This window comes from Heteronotia binoei, chromosome 14, assembly GCF_032191835.1.
Source record: "Heteronotia binoei isolate CCM8104 ecotype False Entrance Well chromosome 14, APGP_CSIRO_Hbin_v1, whole genome shotgun sequence".
Classification (NCBI taxonomy): Eukaryota; Metazoa; Chordata; class Lepidosauria; order Squamata; family Gekkonidae; genus Heteronotia; species Heteronotia binoei.
This window is the reverse complement of record NC_083236.1, coordinates 27,417,632-27,444,425: the sequence shown is the minus strand read 5'-3', so window position 1 is coordinate 27,444,425 and position 26,794 is coordinate 27,417,632. Positions and strand designations below refer to the sequence as shown.

At 45.4% G+C, this 26,794-nt stretch overlaps 2 protein-coding genes across 2 annotated transcripts; one reads left to right on the top strand and one right to left on the bottom strand.

Annotated features, from left to right (window-relative positions):
• The first annotated feature begins 474 nt into the window (after positions 1-474).
• LRRC36 (leucine rich repeat containing 36) lies at positions 475-3,298 on the top strand. The gene is made up of 3 exons (XM_060254422.1): positions 475-561; positions 1,993-2,107; positions 2,980-3,298. Exons 1-3 carry the CDS (start codon positions 522-524, stop codon positions 3,188-3,190), a joined length of 366 nt encoding a protein of 121 aa, XP_060110405.1. The 5' UTR covers positions 475-521; the 3' UTR covers positions 3,191-3,298.
• Positions 3,299-10,895: 7,597 nt separating this feature from the next.
• On the bottom strand, positions 10,896-26,666 carry LOC132582491 (C-signal-like). The gene is made up of 6 exons (XM_060254082.1): positions 26,293-26,666; positions 23,599-23,650; positions 17,813-18,000; positions 15,838-15,999; positions 13,498-13,608; positions 10,896-11,123 (listed from the first exon to the last, which is right to left on the bottom strand). The coding sequence occupies exons 1-6, from the start codon at positions 26,437-26,439 to the stop codon at positions 11,010-11,012; spliced, it is 774 nt and encodes a 257-aa protein (XP_060110065.1). The 5' UTR covers positions 26,440-26,666; the 3' UTR covers positions 10,896-11,009.
• Positions 26,667-26,794: the final 128 nt, after the last annotated feature.

Sequence of the window (26,794 nt, the reverse complement as noted above, 5' to 3'; positions counted from 1 at the left end):
CCCAACGCAAAAGGATGCCATGCACAAAAATATATTTTAAAAAATTAAAATGTGTGGGCTAGGACCCCCCCCCCCCAGTAGCTAGTGATGTCTGTGCATGTGTTTATTTTGTAAAAATAAAAAGAAATCCAGTTGACATTTGGGGTTGAAATTTTTTGTAAAAAGCTTTTTTAAAAAGTTAGGAATTGATCACAAAGGAGAAATACGGATTGGTGAGAAGGAGAAATAAGGCAATTGGGGTAATCTGGAAATGGAAGGTTGGGCTGGGTTGGGGGGGAGCAAAGCAGAAGAAGGGAAGAAGTGGGGGTGGAAAGAGGGTGCAATTTCCCCTCCCCTGTGAGTTTGTTTTTTGTACTGCAAGCATCTGTTTGCCCTTCCTAGTCCTACCAAAGGAAGGCCCTCTCTGTCACAACTATGACTATGAACAGCCTAGTCCAGCCCTAACTCTCTTGCTGCTTCTCCCTCCCCAGGAGAGCCAGGTAGCATCCTTCAAGGAACTAAGCGGGGAAGCAAGTGCTGCTATGAATTACAGTTCCCAAGGAAAACATTCACTTTCTTATGGTAAGTCTCAGCAGAGGAATCAGGCACTAGGGAAAGAGAGGAAAGAAATAGTTTAAATAACAAAGGTTGCAATTCCAGCCTTGACCAGGATAGCCCAGGCAAGCCTGATTTCAGAAGCTAAGCAGGGTCAACTCTGGCAAGCACTTAGATGGGAGACCTATTTCAAGGACAGGGGCAGGCGTTATTCAGCCACCTTTCTGAATATCCTCTAGGCCCCCAGTAGGGTTCAGTCACCAGAAGTCACCATGACTTCCAGATGCAGACAAACACACACACAAGTGCAAAAATACAAAAAAAGAGTTGCAATTCCAGAGGGGTCACTTGATGGCCTAAGCTAGCCTGATCTTCTTCTATCTCATAAGCTAAGTAGGGTTGGCTCTGGTCAGTACTTGGTTGGGAGACCACCAGAGAAGTCCAGGGTTGCTACCCAGAGGCATACAATGGCAAAGCATCTCTGAACACCTCTTACCTTGGAAACTCTACAGGATCACCATAAGTCAGCTACATCTTGATGGCACTTTCCAACCCCAACACTAGGATGTGATCACACGAGAGATTCAGCCTGACCTAACCATGCCTCCCATCTGGATCTAATGTGCTCGATCTGCCTCTCAGGTCCCACCTGTACCTACCTCATCTGAGGATGGGCTGGGACCAGATTAAATAGCTACTGGGAACTTCCAGGTAGCAAACCTATAACCATATGTAGGGTGCATTTCCTGACTGACTGAATGGCTGGGCGTATGCTGCACCTGCCCCGCACCCGGCCAGCATGCGCATGAGCAGTCTGAAGACTCTCCTTGTGCATATGCAACCTGTGCCTCTCCTGGCAGCAGGATGGGGGCTGTACGAATTTAGGAGCACGGATAAAGGTGAACCATTTTTTTTCAGAGCTGGGATAATGCTACGCCTAATCTCCAGTGTGATCACACTCTGTGTGGTAATCAGCTCTGCCCAAATTAACAGACTTCTTTTGTGGCAGAAGCTTTTATGAGCCAGAGCCCACTTCATCAGATGCATACAATACACACAAGAGAGAGATTTATACCAAAGTTACACAAACAGCCAAAGACTGCGGGGGGGGGGGGGGGGTTATTAGCTGTGAAGGTTACCTTATTTCAGCAGAAGAGCTTAAAGGGAACATTCAGTGATCAGATGCCAAACTGGGAATCATCTACAGATTTGGCACAATCAGGCATGGATTCAGTGGGGTCTGAATCTGGTTTGCAGGTTTATTAACTTTTATTCAGATTCATCTTACTTCACTAATTCATCAGTAGTTAAGAATGGTACATGCTAAGTGCTGCAATTCTTGGTGGTTTTATTAGCTGTAATGTCCTGGAAAGCAGGTCACTTGGATCTGTGCCTTTTGTTCTCCGTGTTTGATTACATAGGGTCTAGCTTTGCTTATCCATTGATCTTTCCTTCTAGATGAATTGCTAAGTAGGAACAAGCAGCTGAGTGCTAAAGTGGATGCCTTAACTTCAGAATTAAAACAGTTTAAAAATCAACAGGATACCATCAGCTTACTGCGAGAGAGTCAAAAGTAAGTTCACACTGAGTAAGTTCCCATGATGCAAATAATGGTACAGTCCATTCACCCAAGACCTTAGTGCCAGCTCTGCACACTCGTACAGCCCAGTCTCTGCTCACAGAGCCAGGGCTGGTTCAGACATTCATGTCTGTAGTAAAGTCCTTTGCATGGCTGGAGCCTTGCTGACATGGGCAGACCCGCAGCGCAGGCATTTCCTGATCAACAGTTCTTGTTTTGTTTGGTGTTTAAAGCATAATTCAAACCAGGAAAGAGATTGGCATAGATATAAGAAGAGGTTACTAGTAAATACCCCAGTCTGAACAGCTTACTTCATCTGCAGTTGTTGGCACTTCCATAATTTTATTGTATGTAATATTTTATTATCGTAGCTAAAATTCTTTTGATCACTGCAGCCTGGGAGTGGGGGGACGACTTGAGCATACAGGAGAATGGCAAGCAAGTTCTATGAAGTCTAATCCTTCTGTGCCGGTTTGAAAGAAAGGGGCTCTCCTGGTTCAGACAGCCAGGCTCCATTTGGTCACAAGCGGTATCTTTTAACCCCTTCTGCCCATCTTTGTTTGGTGTAGGCAGTTTGGTGTGGTTAAGTGTGCGGACTCTTATCTGGGAGAACCAGGTTTGATTCCCCACTCCTCCACTTGCACCTGCTGGAATGGCCTTGGGTCAGCCATAGCTCTGGCAGAGGTTGTCCTTGAAAGGGCAGCTGCTGTGAGAGCCCTCTCCAGCCCCACCCACCTCACAGGGTGTCTGTTGTGGGGGAGGAAGGTAAAGGAGATTGTGAGCCGCTCTGAGACTCTTCGGAGTGGAGGGCGGGATAAAAATCCAATATCTATCTATCTATCTATCTATCTATATCTATTGTCTAGGTCTCTTGTTTCCACAAACAATCTTCTTATGCAGCAGCTGAACAGAGAACAAGGCCCTTCCTCAGCCAAAGGAGCCCTTCTTTCGGAGAAGATCACTGCTTCCACCAAGGCTCCTTTCCTCGTGAGAACCTCCCGCCATGCGCCATCCTCTTCTGCCTTTGACTTTAGCCAGCTGTGCAGTTCACAGCAGCTCAGCAGCTGTCCTTTCTGACGGAGCACAGAATTACCTTCCCATGCAGACTATCTCATGAATTATGCTTTGTTTCACATAAGAATAGCATCACATGATGTGTCTGCAGTTTGCGGCTTTTTAAAATGTGATTTCTTTTACCTAGCAGTAATCTTACCAGAGCAGAAGATGTTAAGAAGAGACTCCACTGCATCCACCAGAATTAGTTTTCCAGGATACTTGAGCTCAACCCACATTTCTGTATTTATCTTGTGTGTGCTCTCTTCAGCCCAGCTTTCCAAAGATCTACATTAGTACATCCTGGGGCTCCATACTAGGATCAAATTGGCACCTAATGTGGGCATTTTAGTATTGGTCTTTCCCTCCCTTCTTCTTCTTGTGTACAAGGCTGTCTGAAGCCACAGAGAGGTCAAAGCTCTTTTCTGAGTCCAGAATGGCAACAGTGGAAAGAAAGAGCAGTGAAAGGCAAGCAGGGAAGAGATCTTTCCTGCCTTTCCATCTGCACAGCTGCACCCTGTCAAAGCCCTGTCCAGCTTCCATCTGGAGTTCAGCAGAATCAGGGTGAGAACAAAGCTACCCTGGCCCCTACATGGGAGTATGGAGGAAGAGGTCTATTGGCCAGTGCCAGTGCTGAGTGGTTGAGTCAGGCATGTGTTCACTGATCACCTATCCTCTCATGGCCACTTCTCACCTGAGCAGCAGTCATAAGTTTTTGGTTTTATTTCTGTCTCTGAAGATTTTGTAGGGAAGAGAAGTTCAGGTTACATGAATTAAACCGAATGTGCCTCTTTGGAGTATTTCCCCCCTCTTAATGGGTCAGCTCTGAAACTTGGGGAGGGGTAGTGGAGGAAGCCGCTGGGCAGCCATCATGTGTGCAGATGCAGGTTAGCCTTCCCAGGACAAAACATGGGAAACTGAGGCAGTATAAGTATGGTTCATCTTTGTGGCTTCTGTGCAGTCCCACATGGGGACTGCATGAGCGCAGGCCAGCCACAGAAAAGATTTCCAAGCTTTCTAATAGATTAGGAGCACCCCTCCTCCCTCTGATGTTTTCCCACCAAAACAATCACATGACTAGGAGGAGGGGCACTACCTCAGTCAGCAGTGGCTCTAGAGTGCTGAAGCACTGCCAACGCCCTAGGCAAGGCACAGCAGCTGCATGGCACAATGAATGTGCCTTAGAGTGTGCACTGCCAAGCTGCTGTAGCTCCACCTCCTGCCTCTGACACACTAGACAGAGCAACGGCAGCCCAGCGGCTCACTCTGAGGTGCAGGCACCGTGCCGCGGGTGAGCCCAGCTATCCCTTGCTACGGAGGTGAGGGTGGGTGGGAGGACCCTAACTGGCACCCTCCCTGGAGTCATGCCGCAGGCAGCCAGCTAGGGCTACCTAGTGGATAGACCGCCCCTGACCTCAGTTCTCTTTTTGCTGCCATGGAGAGATGATATCCACTGCTGTTCTCTGTTTTTTCCCTCAGCTCAGTTTGAGGCTGAGGATGTTTTCAGGGCTTGTAGCAGGAACTCCTTTGCATATTAGGCTACACTCCCCTGATGTAGCGAAGCCTCCAAGAGCTTACAGGGCCTAGTGTAAGGTCTTAGAGTGGCGTTTCCCAATGCCAGGTCGCGGGGCCTCCTATCGATGTCCGACCCAACCTCACTTGCGATCCCCCACGCCTCTCCCCCCCCCCGGCATTGTGCCCCCCACGCCTCCTCCCTCCCCCACCCCAGGTCAATTTCAGTGTTTGGTCAGCGTTGCTACGGTCTGTGTAAAGGCGCCCCTCTGTCAATCAGCTGATCGGTGGGGAAAACTGCACTGAGCACTCACTTAGCACCCAGGCAGGCCAGCGGCTGCTGCTCCCTCCTCTGCACTTCCTGGATGAGAAGGAAGTGCGGAAGAGGGAGCAGTCATGGCGCCCTTTCCAGACACAGTTGGTTCATGCTGCCACTGACCTGCCTGGGCGCTGAGTGATCGCTCAGCATGGTTTTCTCTGCCGATCAGTGGGGGGGGGCACCTTTACATAGCCCCGAGTGCCACTGATCACCCTTCCGGACAATGAAATTGACCAGGGGTGGGGAAGGGGGGGGAAGAGGAAGTGCACGGGGCGGGTTAGGCCTGACTTCCCCCTGGCCAGTGGAGGTCAGGGGAACCAGCCACGCTTGGACAGCGAGAGTCAGCTGTGCAGCAAGAGTCAGCAGTTTTAAAGGTGAGTTGCTCCCATCCCATTTCTTTCTGTTTTTCTTTTTCTTTCTTTTCTCTTTCTTTCTTCCTTTTGTCCCTCCTTTCTTTCACTCCTCTCCTTTTTCCTTCCTATTTCCTTTCTTTTTTCCTTTTTTTCTCTGTTTGTTTCCAGCTCTCTCCGCCCTTTCATTCATTAATTCTTTCTGTCAGTCAGTCTTTCTTTTACCATCTATTTGCTTTATTTCTGCCTTGCCCACTCATTCATTCTTTCTTTCTTTCCTTCTTTCTTTCTATCAGTCTTTCTTTTCCTCTATATGCTTTATTTCCCACTCCCTCCTCTATCTTTCTCTTTTTTTGTCAGTCAGTCTTTTCTCCTGTCTCCTTCCTTCCTTCCTTCCTTCCTTCCTTCCTTCCTTCCTTCCTTCCTTCCTTCCTTCCTTCCTTCCTTCCTTCCTTCCTTCCCTTCCTTTCCTTTCCTTTCCCTTTCTTTCCCTCCCTCCCTTCCCTTCCCTCCCCTCCCCCTCTTTCATTTTCTTCCTTCCTTCCTTCCTTCCTTCCTTCCTTCCTTCCTTCCTTCCTTCCTTCCTTCCTTTCTTTCTTTCTTTCTTTCTTTCTTTCTTCCTTCCTTTCTTCCTTCCTTCCTTTCTTTCTTTCTTCCTTTCTTCCTTCCTTTCTTCCTTCTTTCCTTTCCTTTCCCTCCCTTTCCTCCCTTCCCTTTCCTCCCTTCCCTTTCCTCCCTTCCCTTTCCTCCCTTTCCTCCTTCCCTCCCTTTCTTTCTCTTTCTTTCTTTCTTTCTTTCTTTCTTTCTTTCTTTCTTTCTTTCTTTCTTTCTTTCTTTCTTTCTTTCTTTCTTTCTTTCTTTCTTTCTTTCTTTCTTTCTTTCTTTCTTCTTCCTTCCTTCCTTCCTTCCTTCCTTCCTTCCTTCCTTCCTTCCTTCCTTCCTTCCTTCCTTCCTTCCTTCCTTCCGACTGGGGTGGGGAGTGGGGAAGAAGCTTGAAATGCCCTACCATTTCATGCTTTCCCGGGCTGCTATTTCTTTCTCTCTTTTTCTCTCCCTCCCTCCTTTCCTTGCCATTGCTAATCTGAATAGACCGGGGGGGGGGGGGGGAGAAGCTTGAAATGCCCTGCCATTTCATGTTTTCCCAGGCTGAGAGCATTTTATATTTTTAGTTTTCTGTATGATCCTTGTGCTTTTTCTTGAAGTTTTATTTTTAGAATTGCATTGCAAAATCCCACTATTCTACCTTTCCTAAACAAAATATTGCAAGAGTTGTAAGCATGTTTGTACATCATTTCCTGTCTCCCGGCTCCACCTCCAAAGTCTTCTGGCTCCATTCCCCCCAAATTTTAGTGGGCCACGAAGGAGAAGTGTAAAAATAAACAGGCCACGGGATGGGGGGTGGTAGAGTTTGGGAAATTCTTACAGGATTGGCTAAATCAAGGGGGAACCTAATATGCAAAGGAGTTCCTGTTACCAAAAAAAACCCTGATTTCTTTCATAAATTTTATTTTTTGTCATTGATACTCTAATTAAGAATAAATTGTTGGAGAATTGATCAATAATTGAGGCTTGGTCTTTCCAGCTTTTACATATATTGGATTCTAATAGCTTCTCTTGGACTCAGTATCCCACAAGACTTTATAAAGCTAACGCCCTGACATTGCTCTTTGGGTTAGTGGATAGATCCAGGTGGGCAGCTGTTTTGGTCTGAAGGAACAGAACAAAGTTGGAGTCCAATAGTACCTTTAAGACCAACGAACTTTTATTCACAATGTAAGCTTTCATCTGCTAACAGCACACTTCATCAGACAACAGTATGTGTTGGAATTAGCATATCAGTCCTACATATAGAGAGAGTGGGCAGTGAACTAGTATGCAAAGTAGTGAAAATTGTTTTAGCAGATTAAAAGAATAGCAAGTTGGGGTCTGGCAATTGTCAGCCTGGGTGGACAGGACAGGAAAAAACAGCAAAAGCAATAGATGTCAGAATTGGAGATTGACGTTCAGGCTTCCCAAGTGTGAAAAGTAATCGGCTAGAGTCTGTTGTAATGTAAGGAACCACAGTCAGATCCTGGAAAAGAGTATCTTGTAGTTAAGCATGTAAGGACAGTTGTTTTGATTTGCAGATTTACCAGTTGGCACAGGAGATCTGATTAAGCAATTTATTGTGACATATGCAGATAAGAGACTTAGAAAGGCAATTATAATCAAATGTCAGGCTATCTTGCATGTATCTTTGAGAGTCAGGCATGCATTACATTCTTCAGAGATACTCAAGAAACCAGCTGAGAGGCAGCCATCTTTTCTCCTAGAGAGTTAGCAGCTTGCAAAAGGTTAAACAGACCATTTTGCAATCTGAAGCCTCGGAAAAGCTGAAGCGCATTGTTAGACTAATCACTTTCCAAGAGACAGACACAGATTTTTTTTTTCCTCTAGAAATTGGTAGGACCCCACAGGAGAATATTTTCCCATGGTCGGACAACCAAAATAGGTAGCACCTGTGAAAGTGGAGGTTATGTACATGGAGGATAAGGCGGGGGGGGGGGAGGCTTTCTGAAGTGTTAGGGTTTATGAGCTCAGTCATGACCTCTGGTTGGGTGTGACTCCTGTCATATGGAAGGAAACATCACTCAAGTTAATTGCAAATTCCAGCAGGTTGCCATGCTATCACAGCACAGACAAAAAGAAGCCTTGTGGAACCTTGAAGTGCACTTCTCCCATCACAGGAACCAAAGCAGCATGCCTAGAGGCCTCCCATCATATTTCTTTTGTATCCTTGCAGGAGGAATGGGTCCCTCCCCCAATACTGTAGGTGGCTTCCTCTGTCTTTGTACATGCTTGAATGACACTTTCCTTTGTTTAAAGAAAAAGTTGGTTTGGCTTTGCTCCACAGAGGCTTGCCTATTTGGTTTTTAAGTTTTCCTAAGCCAGCATGAGAAAGCATACAGTTGGTTTGCTGGCCTAGCTGTGTTGCCTTTTAGATGATGCTTCAGATAGCAATGAAGGACTATGTGCTTTCCCTTCTCACATGCTTGTATGTATGCACACATTTGTCTACTTGGTCTTTTAAAATATTCATGTGTTCTGCTTACCTGTCTTCAAAAGCTGTTTATCTATTAAATTACTATCCTGTCCTTTCTTCAAAGAATTCAGGACACCATAAACAGTTTTCTCCTCCTATTATCCTCACAACCACCCTGACAGGTAGGATAGGCTGAGAGAAATGGATTGGCCCAAAGTCACCAGTGGGCTTCTTGGAGTAAGGGATTTGAACCCAGATCTCACAAGTCCTAGTCCAACATGCTAACCACTGCACCATACTGGCTGCCCATTTTTTGTACTTTTTTTTTTTACAGTGTACATGTTTTTCCCCTAACAAGTGTGAATTAACCCTTAGCAATCAAATCAGTGTTGGGAGGAAACTGAGAGACTTACATGAGCTGTCCGTTCTGATGATTATAAACTTTGTATTTATATATGAAATCAATAAAGCTGTTTTTCAGCATAAGGAGGCTTGGTTTCTTTCCCTCTCCTTCATAAATACCTTTCTGTGTGGTGTCTGCTTGAGGACTGATATAGCTGAGGTGCATTTTGTTCAAGAAGAGATCTGTTTGTCTGGCACACAAACAACCATTGCCCTGCCAAGACAGGATGGGCTGAGAAACATGCCACAAGCTCACCTTTCCAGGCAGCACTGCCAAACACAAGTCTTGATGCAGAGGCTGCAATTGTGTGCGAAGCCAGGACCCCAGTTGCAGGCTACGTCCTCTTCAAAAGTTTCCAAGCAGTGCATGCAACAATTCAGAAACATGGACCTGAAAGCTTATATCCAGAATTAAACTTTGTTGGTCTTAAAGGTGCCACTGGACTTAAGCTTTATTCTACTGCCACCCCCCCCCCCCAACATTTTACCTCCATATGACAGTAACCTTAGCATTTACTAATGCCCAAGAGTGCGACCTCGATTGAAGGTTCCATTAGAATGACCATTCCTTTCCATTCCACATTGGACCATCCTGGCAAACTTAATCCTCTTTGGACAAAGGATAGTCCAGTTTGGAGCAGACCACTTATTTGTCATGGTAGTTCAGAGCCATTGCCAGGTGCTTTGATGGAGATGGAACTCTATTTGTAACAGGAGCCCCTGACATCAAAGCTGGGGATTTGTGTGGGATTGGAGAAAGGTTGTCATTCTTAGAAAGGGGACTGGTTTAGGTTGAGTTCCATTTATTGTAAACATTTGGAATTTTCCCTTGATGTCAGTCTTCAGCAGAAACAGTCTACAGGAAGTTGGGTAGAAGTGAATGGCCTCTTCAATCTTTTATCACTACAAGGAACCTGACAGGGCAGGGCAGCTGCACATGCTCTAAGGAACCTGCTAAAGCTTAGGTAATGTGTGTTTAACTCAGCTAGCTCAACTGTATTGTTTTTCGTTTGAACCTCTCCAAGCTGTTTGTCTTTCTCTGTATTATATTTTCTGTCATTCTCCCCCCACCCCCAGTTTAGACGCCAACCACTTTTCCTTCCCCCCACCCTTTATAATTAACCTTTTTAATATGCAGACAATTTATTTGACTTAATATAATCTATCTCTCTGGGATATTTCTCTTAATCTCTTCCCCACATGCTAGACTGTACAGGTGCTACCAGGTTGGTCATAAGGTATTTTATAGGCTTTCCACTCTGTCCCTTTATTATTACTCTAGTATAGTACTGCAGGGATGTCTTCTGAGTGGGTCAGTCCAGATGTTCTCAGAAGGTCCTGAGTGATTGAAGCAGGTGATTAGTGTATTTTCCAGGGAACCCTTGGGCTAAGGGCCTTTCCCACCAAGGAAAGACACAATTTTTCCTTGTCTACCACAACACTCTGTTGCTAAGAACTGTTGTGTGCCTTGGACTGCAACTGATGAAGGCCAGAGGGTCTTCTGCTGCAATACCGGCTCTGGTACCCAGTTGCCAAGTCTAAGTATTACACAAAGTCTCCTTGTGGTATCCAAAGTGCCCTGACAGTGCCAAAGCATCTGATCATTTAAGACAATCCTCCAAGCAAGAGGAAGTTCAGGCTGCCCTACTAACGATACAGCATAATGCTGCCTCTCTTCCCTCATAATGTTCATTGGGTTTGGCTGTTTGCTGCATGTGTAACCTGCTATCAAGTCACAGCTGAGACTAACAGGTGGTCTGTCATTGCCTTCCTCTTCATAGTGACCCTGGAAGTCCTTGGTGGTCTCCCATCCAAATACTAATCAGGGCTGACCCTGCTTAGCTCCCAAGATCTGACAGGTCAGGGCAGCTGCTTACCTCACAGTTATTGTGAGAGCTAGCAGGCCTGAATGATTAAAGAAGCCTCCCTCAAGGGAATGATGGGGTAGCTAGCAGGGTACAGATTTCAGCATGAGTGTGTTTTCTTGACCAGGTTGAGAGGTTGTAGCGCTGACAGGTACAGGCAGGCAGGGCTGAGAACACTAGACCATGCATTGTTGAAAGATCCTGCAGCAAACATGTTAAATGTCATATTGGGACACAGAACAGAGGGATTCAAGACAAGTTGCTCATCAAGACTTTATTTTTAAAAAGCCTCATTGTACCAACATACAGAAGTGCAAAGGTCCTTGCGTGTTGCCAGCTGAATCTTTGGTCCTTCCTGCTACACTCAGGGCTCTCACCATGGCAGAACGTTCCCTTCCCAAGTGACCAGGACCCCGTGCTGTTTTTCAGAGAGGTTGCAAAGTACTTTCATAATGCCTTTCACGCTCTCCTCCACGGTAATGTCAGCCTGCAATGTTCAGAAGGTTGTCAGAAAATAGGAAAGGCAACCAAAGTGGCACATCCACAAGGGTGGGGAAGGGACTTGATTGATGACTGTCTTGCTAAAGACCGCCTGTGTATTTCCTAGCCTGCTGGTGCATCACTTGGTTTCTCTTGGAGTCTAGTGTCAACCAAGATGTTACAGCCTCAGTCAAACGCCAGCATGTAGATGTGGGGGGCAAACTGGAGAATTGTCTGGATGTAGCTAAAAATAGACCACATTCTGCACTTATCATAATGCTTGCACTCCGAGCAACTTCTGCAAAACATCTTGCAGAAAGTATTTGCTATTTCACAGTGAATTTGTCCTGGCTACCCTATTTTGGTTTCATCTTCTGGAAAGATCTGGCATGATAAAGGGAGGAGGGTGATGGTGGGAAACGGTCACATCTGTGACATGCAGCACTTCAAGTCACTAAACAAATACTTTGACTTACAAAATCCAGTGTAGATTAGTAGTTAAAAGTGTTAGACTAATATATGGGAGACCTGGGCTCGAACCTCCATGTGCTATGGAAACTTGCTGGGAATCATGGTCAAGTCACAGCCTAACCTACCTCTCAGGGTTGTCATGAGGATAAAATGGAGGCGAGAAAAATGATATAAGCTGCCTTGGGTCCCAATTGGGGAGAAAAGCAGAGTATAAATGAATTAAATAAATAGATAAATAAACAAAATTGAACATTTGGATGCAAAGCCTATTGGTTTGGAACTTCTGGGCTCATTTGTGAGTCATCTGTAGTTAGCCATAATGGTGAATCGGGCCCCCTTCCCACAATGCGTTTGTTTTGCTTGTTCTCTTGTTTAAATTGTATTGCTTAAATAGGTTGCTTTGTATTTTGGAAGTTCTTGTAAGCACCTTTGGGGAGAAACGCATCACAGAAATACAATAATAAATAATTAAATAAATCTGGTTCACAAAGCAATACATGATATGTTATTCCTGGATCCATCCCCAGCAGATGTGCTCCAGAAATTCCTGGGTGATAATTGATTCCCAGGCAAACAGGAACCCAAATTTGGATCAGAACCGTGACCTGCAGATAGAGAGGACTTAAGCCTTCCCTCTATACCATTCTCCCAACCTGAAACAGTCTTGGGGAGTCAAGATTTGTCCTATTGTGGGCAGCATGCATGCCAATGAGTTACACGTAAATGTCCCTAATGGGGCAGCTAACAGATCCTCAGGGCCACAGCAGATCAGGAAAATGGTGCAAAGAGGAGGTTTGAGACCCTTCTCCCCATTCATGTTGTAAAGATCCAAATCAGGCCCCTGCAGACCTGAGAATCTTGCGATTTACCTGGGAACTCCCAATGCACATCTGCTTGTCAGTTCCCAGGGCAGAGTATAGTAGATGGATCCTGGAACAATGTATTGTATACCTTGGCAGGAACAAGATCCCACATGTATGAAGAGCTCTTAAAGCCTACTTGAAATTCTACAATCAATGAATCTGAGTAAAGAATGTCATGTATTGCTTTCTGAGATGACTTGGCAGGCAAATGGAAGTGAATCAACTGCAAATAACAGATAAATGGACATGCTGAGAGAAAAGGCAAAGGCAGGTTCACGCTCATACTGAACACCCAAGGAACAGAGAAGCTCTCAGGCATGCATTTACTTTCCTGGAGAGATTATGTGAATGGGCGGGGGGTGCAAAATTAAATAATAATGTGTGTCATCAAGTCACAAACTACTCATGGCAACCCTGATGTTCTCCTTGTATCAGCAAGAGAGAAAATAAGCTACCTTCTTAAGACAGGCAGTGTAAAAAGCATGGTGTTCTTCCTGTGGAAAGAACACTTGCTCCTTCTTTTGAACCCATTATTTATAGGTGATGCGAGAAAACACTAATGCCATTAAAAACCATTCGTTTCATTGGAGGTCAGATTTAAGCAAATTCCTCAGTCTGAAAGGGCATATTTTTGTGGAAGTAATATTGTAGAATCTGTTCTGACATGTGATTATCTTGTAGTCTTTATTAAGGGTCACACTGTGATTTGCTGGTGCCTTGGATTTCTAAACTTTGCAGAATATCATCCATGTGTGTGGTTTCAATTTTTTCTTTTTGGTGAAAGCTTATATTACCAGTGGCAAAATTCCTATCTATTGCAATCAAGTCTATGTAAGGGGTATTATGCTAAGTTCTAAGATCTGTCCTGTTTGATTTGTGCACTGTGATTGTTGGAATTGAGTGGAAATGGGCTGAACTGAAACGAATGCCATCAGGAAAGGAAATGGAATTCTGCAGCAATTCATGCTAGCACTTATGGTGGCAAAGCCCAAGACCCCATTGCTTGCAAGAGACCTTTAACTCCCAAGATACTACGGAGAAATCTACCTGATGACCTCCCAGGTCAGTTTTCACCCAGCCAGGATGTATTGCGGTGCACAAGATCCCTTCCTCTTTGTAACACATTGACTGGCACTTTGTGAGCATGTTCAGAGCAGCCTGAAAAGAGACCAACACATGAATAAAAAATGACACTAAATAACAGATCAAATCATAAAGCAGGAGGAGGGGTCAATAAAGTTAACCATATGGATCACTGGCTGAACCCAGGTTGGCATCATAAGACTGGCATTGAAGATTTGCCTTGGCCCGGACATGGACCCAGCTCTTCCTTCCCACTCCCAGCCAGCAGTGTATGGTCAAAGGCTGCTCAGTTCAGCTCTTCAAGCCAGATCTGAGTTAAAAATCTTTCTCAGCTTTGCCTCCTACGAACTGAAACTGAGGACTAAGTGCTGAACCCTGTGGTTGGATTCAGCCAACTTTTCTGCAGGTGAAAAAGGCAGGAAGAGTCACTGTTGACTACTCTGGGGATCATGGGGTTTGAATGGACAAAAAAGTGGGACAACGGCTGTAATAAGGAGAGGGCTTGGGTAAGACCGAAGGACTGTAGAAAACAAGATGACTTTCCCCTGCCATAGCTGGAAACTGCAACACCAGCCACAAAGTCTTTCTGGTTCCTGGCATGAAGACTATTTTCTTGAAGCAACAGCTACTGGTGTAAATTTACTGCATTAGGTGGCTAGTTTTATATTTATTTGATAAATAAATAAATTTATAAAATATTTATTAATAAATAAATCAGGCGGTCCCAGAGGTAGGCAGGTCCCAGGCCATATAGAGCTTTGAAGGTCATCACCAACACCTTGAAGCGAGCCTAGAACGCCACAGGCAACCAGAGCAATGTCTCCAGCGCAGGTTGGATGTGCTCCCGTAAAGGTAGCTCCAATAACAACCTGGCTTCAGCATTCTGCACTAGTTGCAGCTTCCGGGTTCGCGTCAAGGGCGCCCCCATGTAAAGGGCGTTACAGTAGCCTATTCTTGAGGGCAGAATTTTAAGGGCAGAATTATACAATGGCCAGTGCTATCGCTTACAGTAGTGATCACACGGTGCATACCCTGCTCCCCTCATGCAGCCTGACTCTGGAATATATAATGGGTGTCCTAACACAAACAGATTCAGCATTTTGGCACCCATCAAATAACAGAACAAATAAATAAGGAGAGGACAATTCTTCCATGAATTGTGAAGATTTATCTCATAGGATGCAGGCCCATCAAGACACTTGGGCTGCTTGCCCATGGAGTTTTTTGGTGTGTGAAACACAGCACACCTCCTCTCTTGGGAACAACTTCCACACAAGACTTTGTTCCTTCTAGGCACAACTTGTGGAGTTTCAAGGATTTCCCCCTTAATGTAGCGTGAATTGACTTTGTTCTGACTTAAAGGGGAAATAGCAGAGTAGCTGCAGGCAGAACTTCTCTGTGGACGCTCAGCTCACAGGTGATCTGAGAAGCAAGTGGAGAAAAACTTCGCCTTCAACAGGACAGAACTAAACTCTGCTTTTCTCCCATCCCCTCAATTTCAACCCTGTGAAAAGGGGAAGGGGTGTTGCCAACAGTACTCATCAGTGATTCTGCACTGACATAATGGGGGAGGGGCAGAGACAGCAGTGATTAGTTTGGGCCTTGGGGACAAGGTGTGTGCATCCGACCTACCTGTACTATATGTGCTTCTGCTTCCACAGCAGGGCTTCATTCAGATGGAACATTTGCCCTGCCATAGCCATCCCACACCCCTGGATTAAAAACACATGGTCACATGGGCACATCTGGGCCCCACCATGCAATCACATCTACCTCATCTTCCAATGCTTCGACTCCACTTCTAATAGCCACCAGGTACTTCCCATTGGCAAATCACTGAGATGCTTCCATGGCACATTTCCCAGCTATCTGAATGGCTGGGGCGTGCCATGTACACACCTTGTATGTGCAAGGTGTGACTGCTCCTTTGCTGCATGCATGGCCTGTGCCTCTCTTGGCAGTTGGACATGCGCCCTCTGATTGCCACGACGTGCCTCAAACAGCACCTGCTTTTTTAAAGCCAAGAGGCTGCCAGAGCAAGGCTGCCCATCTGCTCGCAGCCTGGGGGGTGGCTTTTCCCACCCCTGTGTGGAAGTGGCCTTTATCTCCGTTCGTAATCCTGATTTTTTAAAAGAACAATTTCAACATGGACTCCATCCTGGAGTCACAGATGGATCACAACTTACTCATGACGATAGCACTATATCATTGGCAGCTTGACATCAAGCCTAAGCACTCTTCTACCATGGAGCCTAATTAACAGAAACGCCAGATTTTGTCTACATCCCACAGAGGGATGCTTACCTTACTGCAGCGATAGGAGACCACAGGCATGAAGAAATAGGTTTCGGGGGTCTTCTCAATAGATCCCAGGATGGTGGACATATTGATGATGGCAGCTTTCCCGCAGCTCAAGCCTTTCTGCTGGCATGCATGGGCAGCCTTCTTCAGTAAAGGCAAGAAGGCCTAGAGGGAGGAGGAAGAACTATTGATTTGGTAGCAAAATGGCCTTTCCATACCCAGCTGGTTTGCCCAACAATAAATGTAGGACATGCAAGTGCTTCAGATAGGAATCTCCCTTTTTAAAAATTACACAGACTCCTAAGAAGAAGACCAAGCCCCCTGGCCCTGCTTGTTCTTTGGGTTACCAATACTGGCTTGGGAAATTGTGTGGGAAGGAGTTCCGTGGGGGTGTAATCCCATAGAGTCCATCCTCCAAAGTTTCTCCAGGGGAACTGATCTCTGTAGTATGGAAATTAGTTGTAATTCTGGGAGATCCCCAGGCCCCACCTGGAGGCTGAGAAAAATACAACCACGGTTATAGTGACCAAATAACAAAATGATATTAACAATTAAGCAAGGTACAATTGCATTAATAACAATAAGCAGCAAGGAGTCCCAACGTGCAGGGGGTCGACTTGAAATGTCCTGCTTCGATCATTCTTCATGCATGGGGTGCTCCATTCTTAATAAACATGCAACTACAAAATAAATATAGTATAAGGTTACAACGCACTACAAAAAATGCAAAAAATACAAATAGGCCAACAAAGGCACATGTGCCAACAAAGAGACATGTAGTGCGTCCCCCTTTGTTGCCCTTTTTGTATTTTTTGCATTTTTTGTAGTGCGTTGTAACCTTATACTATATTTATTTTGTAGTTGCATGTTTATTAAGAATGGAGCACCCCATGCATGAAGAATGATCGAAGCAGGATGTTTCAAGTCGATCCCCTAAACATTGGGACTCCTCGCTGCAATTGTACCTTGCTTTTATTGTTAATATCATTTCGTTATTTGGTCACTATAACTGTATAGTTGTATTTCTCTCTGTCTCAAAGTGACTTCTCTCTTGTTCTAACCCACCTGGAGGCTGGCAGCCCTGCTTTTTATACACCTCGCTTTCTACACTGCTGTGTCTTCACTGGCTCCTCCAGAAGAGAAAGAATTAAGAATCCGCAGCTTTGTTAGATCAGCCAAGGATTTGAAGACACTGGAGGCACAGTCCCAAGGCCAGCCCATAAAATGCTAAGGATAGAAATCAAGTCCCATGCCAGTGTAACTGGGAGATATGCCAGCAAAGTGCCCTGCCCCTGCTGGCACCACACCTGTACAAACCTGACACAGGAGTGTTGGCCTAGAGACATGACCAGGCATACCAGGAAAAGAGCTGGGCTTAGACAGTACCCCAAGCCCCTTCAGGCTGTGTCCTGCTCCCAGCATAGGTGTAAAGTTAGGGAATGAAGAAAAAAACTTTTGCTTCCCCTCTAGGCACTCCTTCCCACTAGGCCAGTGTGGTGTAGTGTAGTGGTTGAATATGAACATACTGAATCAGATCCTTGGTCCATCAAAGTCGGTATTGTCTTCTCAGACTGGCAGCGGCTCTCCAGGGTCTCAAACTGAGGATTTTCATGCCTACTTGCCTGGACCCTTTTTGGAGATGCCAGGGATTGAACCTGGGACCTTCTGCTTACCAAGCAGATACTCTACCACTGAGCCACCGTCCCTTCCCAGTTTAAGAGCTGTAGACTCTAACTCTAATCTGGCACACGGGGTTTGATTCCCAACTCCTCCATATGATGCCTGCTAGGTGATCATAGGGCCAGTGACAGTTTTCTCAGAACTCTCTCAGCCCCACCTGCCTCACAAGGTGCCTGTGGTGGGGAGAAGAAGGGAAGGTGATTGTAGGCTGCTTTGAGACTCAAGCAGGGTATGAAAACCAACCCCTCTTTTTCTTCTCCTTTTCCCACAACTTTTCCCCAAGAGTGGAGACACTTACCTTGGTGACTAACATTGGCCCAACAACGTTGGTGTTGTAGACATCCAGCAGGTCTTTAGCGGTGATTGAATCCATGGAACAAGGTGGCATGACACCAGCATTGTTGATGAGGAGGTTCAGGCCGCGGCCTCCCAGGTGGGCCTCCGCCTTCTTGGCAGCTGCGTCAACACTTGATGGATCTGTGGCTTCTAAAAAGGGAAAAGTGACTTTCTTTTGAGTAAGGCTCAGCTGGGTTAAAAAAAGAAGTCGTTTCAGTCCTCACATAGCTAGTTGCCACCATGGGTGGAGGAACTTCGGTCCGGTTTTACTGTATTTTATATTTGTGGAAATGAATTTGCTAGGTTTGAGTTCTAAAGGAAGAGAAGCTTGTTTCTTTCCAGGACCACCATTGTTTCTGGTGAGTGCAAATGAGACTACAGGGAATTTGCCTTGCGGTAGCAGGCAGCCCCTTTTCTGCAGGTTCCTGGGCCCAATCCAGTCATTGGGGGGGGGGGGGGGGTTCTCCTGAGCCAATTCACCGTCCTTGCAACCAAACAGTAGTTGTGGAGAACTCACTGCGTCATTTGTCCAAATGCTGCACATGTAGCCATCTGACCAATGGAGCAAATAACACCTCTGAAACTGTTTCAGGTCAGCAAAATGGCATTTGGAAGAAGATTGAAACCCTTCCTCTCCCTGTGCTGCAGAGATGGTCTACAAAATTTGTTATATCCACTGTCTGGATGCACAGAGGCAAGTTGTGCTGGGTGAGCCCCAAACTGACTTTTGCAAAAAACGTATCATCTTGTTTGGGGCTCAGTCTTTATACCATGAATGACCAAAACTCATTTTCTGGGTCTTATGTGACTGGCCAAGAAGAAGAGCTGGTCTTGATGCCAATACAGAGAGGGAAAGAGAAAGGCCAACCAAAAGTCACAACACTTTAAGCAAAGAAAACATTACAAGATACACCACAATTAGGCCGGCCCTACACTGTCTGGTGCCCTAGGCAAGGCTAACTTCTGGTGCCCCGCCCCCGGGACTGATAATGTCACCGAGTCACATGGGGGGCATCCAATTCAGTGCCCCACAGAAGGCTGGTGCCCTAGACAATTTCCTAGTTTGTCTAGTGATAGAGCTGGCCCTGTCCACTGTCTAGAGTGGATTCTCTCTTCCCAAAGAAACCAGTTCAAGCAGATCCTGAACTTCTTTCTGCTTGGAGAAAGGGGGGGGGGGGGGGGACATAATTATTGGAGCCATATGTAAGGAGAACTCCTTAAACACCAGCTGGTCAGAATCAGATCTGGAAAATGAAAAGGACTTTTATTTCAGAGCTCAGGATGTCTGAAACGGGTTTGCATGTTCTGTTTAGTCAATGTTGTTTGTGGGCAGTTTGCCAGCCCCAAGGGCACTCCCTGATACTGTTTAGAGTTGTGTGGTGTTCTCAGAAGATGAAAAGCTGATATCCTGCCTTTGGCACACCACTAATCCTCTCTGAATACCAACTTGATTAGGAATCCACAAGGGTAGCCAAGTTTGTCATTAACTTAGTTACAACTGCCTTTCTACCTTACTGACTCCAATGCAAGACTAGAATCGCGTCCCCCTCCCGAAAGCACACCATCAAAAAGTTTAAAAAGGAAAAAGAAGTGGGAAAGGTCATTTTTTACATATGAGGGCTTTTTTTTTTTTAGCAGGAACATTCAGGAATGCAGTTCTGGCTGGCTTGGCATCAGGAAGGAAAAAGGAAAGGTCCCCTATGCAAGCACCAGTCGTTTCCAACTCTGAGGTGACGTTGCTTTCACAACGTTTCCATGGCAGACCTTTTACAGGGTGGTTTGCCATTGCCTTCCCCAGCCATCTACACTTTCCCCCCAGCAAGCTGGGTACTCATTTTACCGACCTCAGAAGGATGGAAGGCTGAGTCAACCTCAAGCCAGCTACCTGAAAACCTAGCTACTGCTGGGGATTGAACTCAGGTTGTGAGCAGAACTTAGGACTGCAGTACTGCAGCTTTAACACTCTGCACCACGGGGCTCTCAGGGGATGTGGCTTAATATGCAAGTGAGTTCCTGCTGGGCTTTTCCTACAAAAAAGGGGGAAAGGAAAGGTCCCCTGTGCAAGCACCAGTCGTTTCCGACTCTGGGGTGATGTTGCTTTCACAACATTTTCACGGCAGACTTTTTATGGGGTGGTTTGCCCTGTGCAAAACAATGGTGATGTCAGGGGTGTGTGGCCTAATGTGCAAATGAGTTCCTGCTGGGCTTTTTTTTTAATTAACAAAAAGTAACAGGTCTAGTGAAAATATTTTAGTGCATATTTTTGAGGAGGAATGCACAGGATTGTCTTTTATAGAGGGTTGCTTTGCTTATTGAGTAAATGTGAGTACTTTTTAAAAAAGGGTACTAAGAAATGCTGTCCTGTTCCCTTGTTCCCTGAGTATTATGGGAAAACAGATCCCTTCCCAATCCCGTCATCCTTTACTCTGCATGCCCAGGCTGTGTTTGCTTACTCTGGTGTTAACTTCTCATCCATGGAGGTGAAAGGGTCATATTGGCAAGACTTTGCAACTGTGACTTTGTTCAGCCAGGTGTGGGAGTGTGGATGGGGGCTAAGGATGAGCAAGGATTATGTTTCAAATGCTATCAGAGTATGCTGTTATTTGAAAAACAAAACAGAGAATAACAGGACCTCAGTAAAACATTTGAAAGAATTGGAGACTTGTCAGGACTTGGGATGGAGGGCCCCTGAATTGCCAGGCTGCCAGTCCTGAACAGAGCTACGCCCTTTTTAGCCAATTGAATTGCTAATCTCTGTTGACTGATCCCTTGTAAGAGTGACTCTTGCAAAGAGCTAGCAATGTACATTTGCCATGGCAGCCACACCCCATCCTTTTGAGTGTGAGGTAAGAAAGATACCCAACCAAGCCCACTGGCATCAAAATGCAATGAATGTTCAAACAGCACTTGGAGAAGGTTGGGTGACTGCCAGACTGCCTTTCTCCTCTCTCCTAACATGACTTTAATCCAATTCTATTTTTGTTTGTTTCTGAATTGAATCAATTAAGTTTACTTTAACATGAACATCAATATCAGGAGGAGACTCAGATTTCTAATGATTATGCTTCCCAGAAAACAATTCTAAGTGATGGTTCTATAAATAAATTGTTAGCAGTGCAGGTCCAAATGAAAAAAAACCGCACCCAAGAAACAGAACATGATCCACGTAATGTTTTAATAAAGGTAAAGGTTAAGGTAATCCCCTGTGCATCAACTCTGGGGTGACGTTGCTTCACAACATTTTCATGGCAGCCTTTTTTACGGGGTGGTTTGCCATTGCCTTCCCCAGTCATCTACACTTCCCCCCCAGCAAGCTGGGTCCTCATTTTACCGACCTTGGAAGGATGGAAGGCTGAGTCAACCTCGAGCCAGCTACCTGAACCAACTTTCAGTGGGATCGAACTCAGGTCGTGAGCAGAGGGCTCCGACTACAGTACTGCAGCTTTACCACTCTGTGCCACGGGGCTCTTATATTTTAATATAATGTTTTAATAGGTCTACATAAATGGGATATTAACAACATGTGAGCTTTCATGTTCTCCAGAATTCTTTTTCATGTTAGATGTTATAATAAAATAAAATACAATAGGTAAAGGAATATTATTCAGGACATTCTCATTTAAGGGCATATTCCTTTCCATGTTTTTTAAATCGTAACATTCAACCTGAAGAAGAGTTCTGGAGAACTCGAAAGCTTGCACACAGTTGTGTGTCATTTGGGTGTTAATGAAAGGTATTATATAGACTGTGTTCTGGGTTTTTGGAGAGCTGATAAAAGGTATTATGTGGATTGTGTTTGAGGATTTTGGATGGTGAATAGAAAGCATTAGGTGGACTGTGTTCTGTTTTTTTGGATAATAAAAGGTATTATGCAGAATGTGTTCTATGAAGCCTTACATAGTATGCGCCTTGAAGGACCTTCTCTTTCCACAGGGACCTGCCTGATGGTAAGGACACCCTCAGAGGCCCCGTTCTATGTGCCCCCACTGTCAGGAAGAAAGTGGATAAGCGTCAGGTGCTGAGGCTTCAAAACTCTGCCCTCCCAGAAATTAATATTTTGTCTTCTTTGGTGTTCTACTGTAGGCCTGGCTATATATTATATTCTTCTTGGGCCCATTCCTGAGTGTGACCTCTGTCCTGACAAGCAGATGTGTGTGTGTGTGTTCCCATGTGAAACCTGATTTCTAGGCATTCAAGGGCCAAATTTGGGTAAAGACCATGGCATGTAGGAAGAAGGGGCTTAAGCCTCTGCCCTCTGCCATTTTCACAAACTTAAATCGCCCCAAAGGAACTGCTCTTTACTAGGGTTGCCAAGTCCAATTCAAGAAATATCTGGGGACTTTGGGGGTGGAGCCAGGAGACTTTGGGGGTGGAGCCAGGAGACATTGGGGCGGAGCCAGGAACAAGAGTGTGACAAGCATAATTGAACTCCAAGAGAGTTCTGGCCATCACATTTAAAGGGACAGCACACCTTTTTAAATGTCTTCCTTCCATAGGAAATAATGAAGGATAAGGGCACCTTCTTTTGGGGCTCATAGAATTGGACCCCCTGGTCCAATCGTTTTGAAATTTGGGGGATACTTTGGGGAGAGGCACTAGATACTATATTGAAAATTTGGTGCCTCTACCTCAAAAAACAGCTCCCCCAGAGCCCCCGAAACCTCCAGATCAATTCCCCATTATACCCTATGAGAAGACGTTTCCCTCTCCACCCCCCTCCCCCCCACCCCCCCCCACCCCCTTTCTGGGAAATCTGATGCAGGAGACAGAACTCACTCACCTCCGGAGGTGCAAAGGCACATGGTCCTTTGGGGGCGTGGCTGGGCTCCCCTCCCTTCACCGGCCAGCTGACTGGGGGCGGGAAGCAGCCTGAGAAAACGGAAGAGCTCTGGCTGCTGCGATCGGGGCTGGGTGCGAAGGGCTGCCGTTCTCCCCCTCCCCCCCCCCGCTTTCCCTTTTATGGCCAGCGGGAGGAGGAGGCTCCAAATCAGGGGTCTCCAGGCCTAGCGGGGGATTTGGGACCCCTACTCTTTACCCTGCAGGGTTTTAATGCTGTAAATAAATAAATGCAGCCAATGGGTAGGCATGTAGCCCATCAGTTGACCTAATTGGACAAACAGTTACTCCCCAGGGCCATTTCAGGCTTGGAAAACAATGCAGAGGAGAAACCCCTTCTCCCTGCATGCTGTGGTCTTGCTGTAAATTGGGTCCTCTGAGAATCAAAGTTTCAACAGCACACATCTGCTTGACAGGATCCAGACGAGTGGGGAATGCTTGGGAACAAGTGTATTGTGTGGTTAGGCCCTGAAAGTTATGAGCCTGGGTGGAATTACTTGATGCTTCTGTTGCTGTTGTTTTAATTATTTTAATTGCTGCTTTTAATTCTTGTTATTGTTGCTTCTGTGTAATTTTTTTTGTGCTTCACATTCTCTATTGCTGTTTTTACATTTATTGAATGTTGTAAACTGCCTTGGGGATATTTTATTGTGTGAGTGTGCTATAAATATTTTAAGCAAACAAATTAATGTCTGTCTTGTCAAAATTGTGAGTTGTGTTGACACTCAAGTAAAACAACTCTGTGTGTACTTTCCTAGAGGGCATTCAACACACTGCCTTCAGATATAGAAAGATATAAATTGGTGGGGAGGGAGCTGCAAACACAGAAAATAAGCTCAGTAAACAAAAGCCTTTGGCATGAATGAAAAGTCTTTTGGCAGAAAGGAGAGACTGGAGAACAGAAGGACCTACCAAGTGGCAGAATTATCAGGTTGGAGTGCTTGGAAGCCATATTTCTCAATTCCTACAAGAAAATAATTGTAATTTATAAAATGCTTTAGAGTGTTCTATGCAGGTCACATGCATTATTTTCTCATCATCCTTAAAGCAAAACTGTCAGGTAGATCAGAATCACAATCCCCATATTGCAGATGTGAGGGGAGGCTCCTTCTATATGACAATGATTCTCTGTCTAGCTCTCATGGATGCTAGATACTTTCAGTGGTACTGGAGTCTCCACATGGCAGTTTCCCCACCCTTTCCTTATTTCAGCTGCCAATGACTGTCATTTCTCCACCACCACTACCAGAGAGCTTTTTTGTGGATTCTACAAAAATCAGTACTTAGTATATTGCTATAGCATTAGAATTATAGAATCATAGAGTTGGAAGGGACATCCAGAGTCATCTAGTCCAGCCCCCTGCACGATGCAGGAAACTCACAAATACCTCCCCCAAAATTCACAGGATCTTCATTGCTGTCAGATGGCCATAATGACTTATAAGTCATTATAAGTTCCTTATAAGTCATAGATAAGTCATTATTAGTTCCTTTGAATTCCAAACTTTTGTGTTTTAGAGTGTATGCTTTTTTGTTGATGAGATATTATACAACAAAATGTGCTAGAAACTTACCCTTTAACAAAATTATAGCTGAGGATTCAGAGGAAATAGTAGATAGGTTGTCATAATGCTATAGCAATAGATCAAGTGTCATTTTTAAGACTTCCAAAAAAAGTTTTCTTGATGCATGGGGAGGGTGGGTGGAATGGAGGCTATCAGGACTGAAGCAAGGAAAATGGTGTTCATTTTCATGGGAAATATGCACCTTCCTGTCCACACAGCAGGCAAAAGTGTATGTCTGCAGTCTTTCCCAAAAGACTGTATCTAACTAGGTTTGGGAAAGGTTCTGGTAAAGCAGGGGTAATCCCAGAAAGCAGCTGTTATGGGGACATTGCATGGTGGGCTCCAAATACAAAAACCTCAAAATCCTGATACAGTTTGGATTGCGAACCAGAGCAAAATCTCCTTGTGGAAACAACCAGAATAGCTTGTCAAAACCCAGTAGTCCAGCGCAACCTTAAGGCTAGTCTGTAAACTGAGTTGGATAGCAACTTAGCCTTCTACTGGTAAAAGGCAAAAATACGTCAGTGTAATTCAATGCAACAATATTCACAGCAGCCATGCAACTTCCATCCAGGGGGTTGCCCTGTGCTTTTCCCTCTCCCAATTTCCCCGCCATCACCACAACCACTAGTGGGCTTTTTGCAAGTTCTTTTTGCTATCAATAGTTGGGAAATTACTATAGTATGTTAGCACTATTTGTAATTCTATGAAAAGGAGAAAAGTTCCACTGGCACAGGGAGGGTGGTGGCGGCAGATGGGAGAAGTGACACAGGCCATGTGACCCTTCCACACTTTCTCCAAATTCATGTTGGATATGATCTTTTAAGAATGACCATACCAAAGATGGTTCCGGAAAAGCAGCAGTAGGGCTGGAGAAAACCCAAAGGGAGGCAACCAAACAACAATATCACACAGAACCTCTGCCCTTCGAAACATGGAAGTTTGGCTGGCAAAGAAAGCCATGAGTTCCATGTGAAAGCAGCCACAGGAGATACTGAAACCTTTGTTGCCTTTGCATTTAGAAGGTTTTGTAAAACTGTGCACAGCATCATAGATTTTTCCCCCTCCCCTAGATCTTGGGATAATGCAAGTAAATTGATTGAGAGTGGCCAGGATTCAACCATTCATATCAGAAAACGTAAGTGTTCCTAAGTTTTCTTAAGAAGGAGTCCAAAGTTTTCAGACTCATTCCTGCCACTGCAGCCCACTTAGACTTCTAAAATTTTGTTCTGGGGAGCCTGTGAACAATATAGTGGCGGGGAGGGACTGCAGTGGGAGGACGAAATAAGCAGAAATTGGCATAGCTGGGATGGTGGCTTCCTGCTGCCTCCCTCCTTCCCTTCACAACAGCGAACTATTTTGAACAGCGCAAATGTTTCCTGAGCTGAAGGCCCAAGATTTGAACTTATGTAACTCTGGCTTCTGCACTCCACAGTGCCCCTTCTTAATAAAACGCAAGGGCACTTTAGTTTTCTTAATGCATTTGGATCCAGGCCAGTAGCTTCTGCACAGGACAAAGAAAACACTATTTTCTTTGATACAACACATGATTTACTTTCAGAATTCACTGCAATCAGATATTCGGGCTTAGATTTGACATATTAATGGAGCAGGATAGCCATAACAGTTAAATCGAAGCTCCTTATCCATGCCAGAGAATAGAAGCTGCTTGGGGTGGAGGGCAATAGCAGCGAAAGGCAACTGATATTTTGCCTTGCTTGTGGGCTTCCTGGAGGTATGCAGTAGCCCACCATGAGAAATTGGACTACTGGTTTGCTCCAGCTTCATGAGCAGGCATCCTTCAGTGCACGCTCTTCAAAAATACCCTGCAATCCATGTGGAGTGCAGAAGCCAGAGTTACATAAGTTCAAATCTTGGGCCTTCAGCTCAGGAGACATTTGCACTGTTCGAAATAGTTCGCTGTTGTGATGGGAAGGAGGGAGGCAGCAGGAAGCCACCATCCCAGCTATGCCAAGGGAGGACTTTTTGCCCTGCTGCGCTTCCTGCCTTCCAGGTTTGTTAAGCAAGAGCCACAACTCACCTGTCCTTTTGGTCCTTTTGGGTCACGGCAGGTTCCAAACACCACCTTGGGGGGATTTGGTTCCTTAAGAAAGTGTTTCACCAACTCCAGGCCGATGCCACGGTTGGCCCCTGTCACCATGACAGCGCAGCACTGAGGTCCCGCCATGCCTTCTGTGAAGCCACTGCGCTGTTGCTGCTCTTGCTGATCCCGCTGTCTCTCACACTGAGGTTTCGTGCAAGTGGGGCTGCAGTCACTTCCTCGCTTGGTTTAGCCGGAGCTCCCGCCTTCTTTTTCACTCGTAATACAGAAATATCATGTTCTTTGTTATGAAAGCTCAACCTACTTTTGCTAGGAAACAGCTGGGGAGATTGGCAGCTCAGAATAAATAGCCTGGAGTGCTCTCTAACACAGAGGGTGGAACTTGCATTTTCCATGCTGAACTGCCAAGCGAGTGGATAAAGACTCCTTTGTGATGGAGGGGGGGGGAGCGTTTCCTTAGCCATCAAGGACCATCACTGGT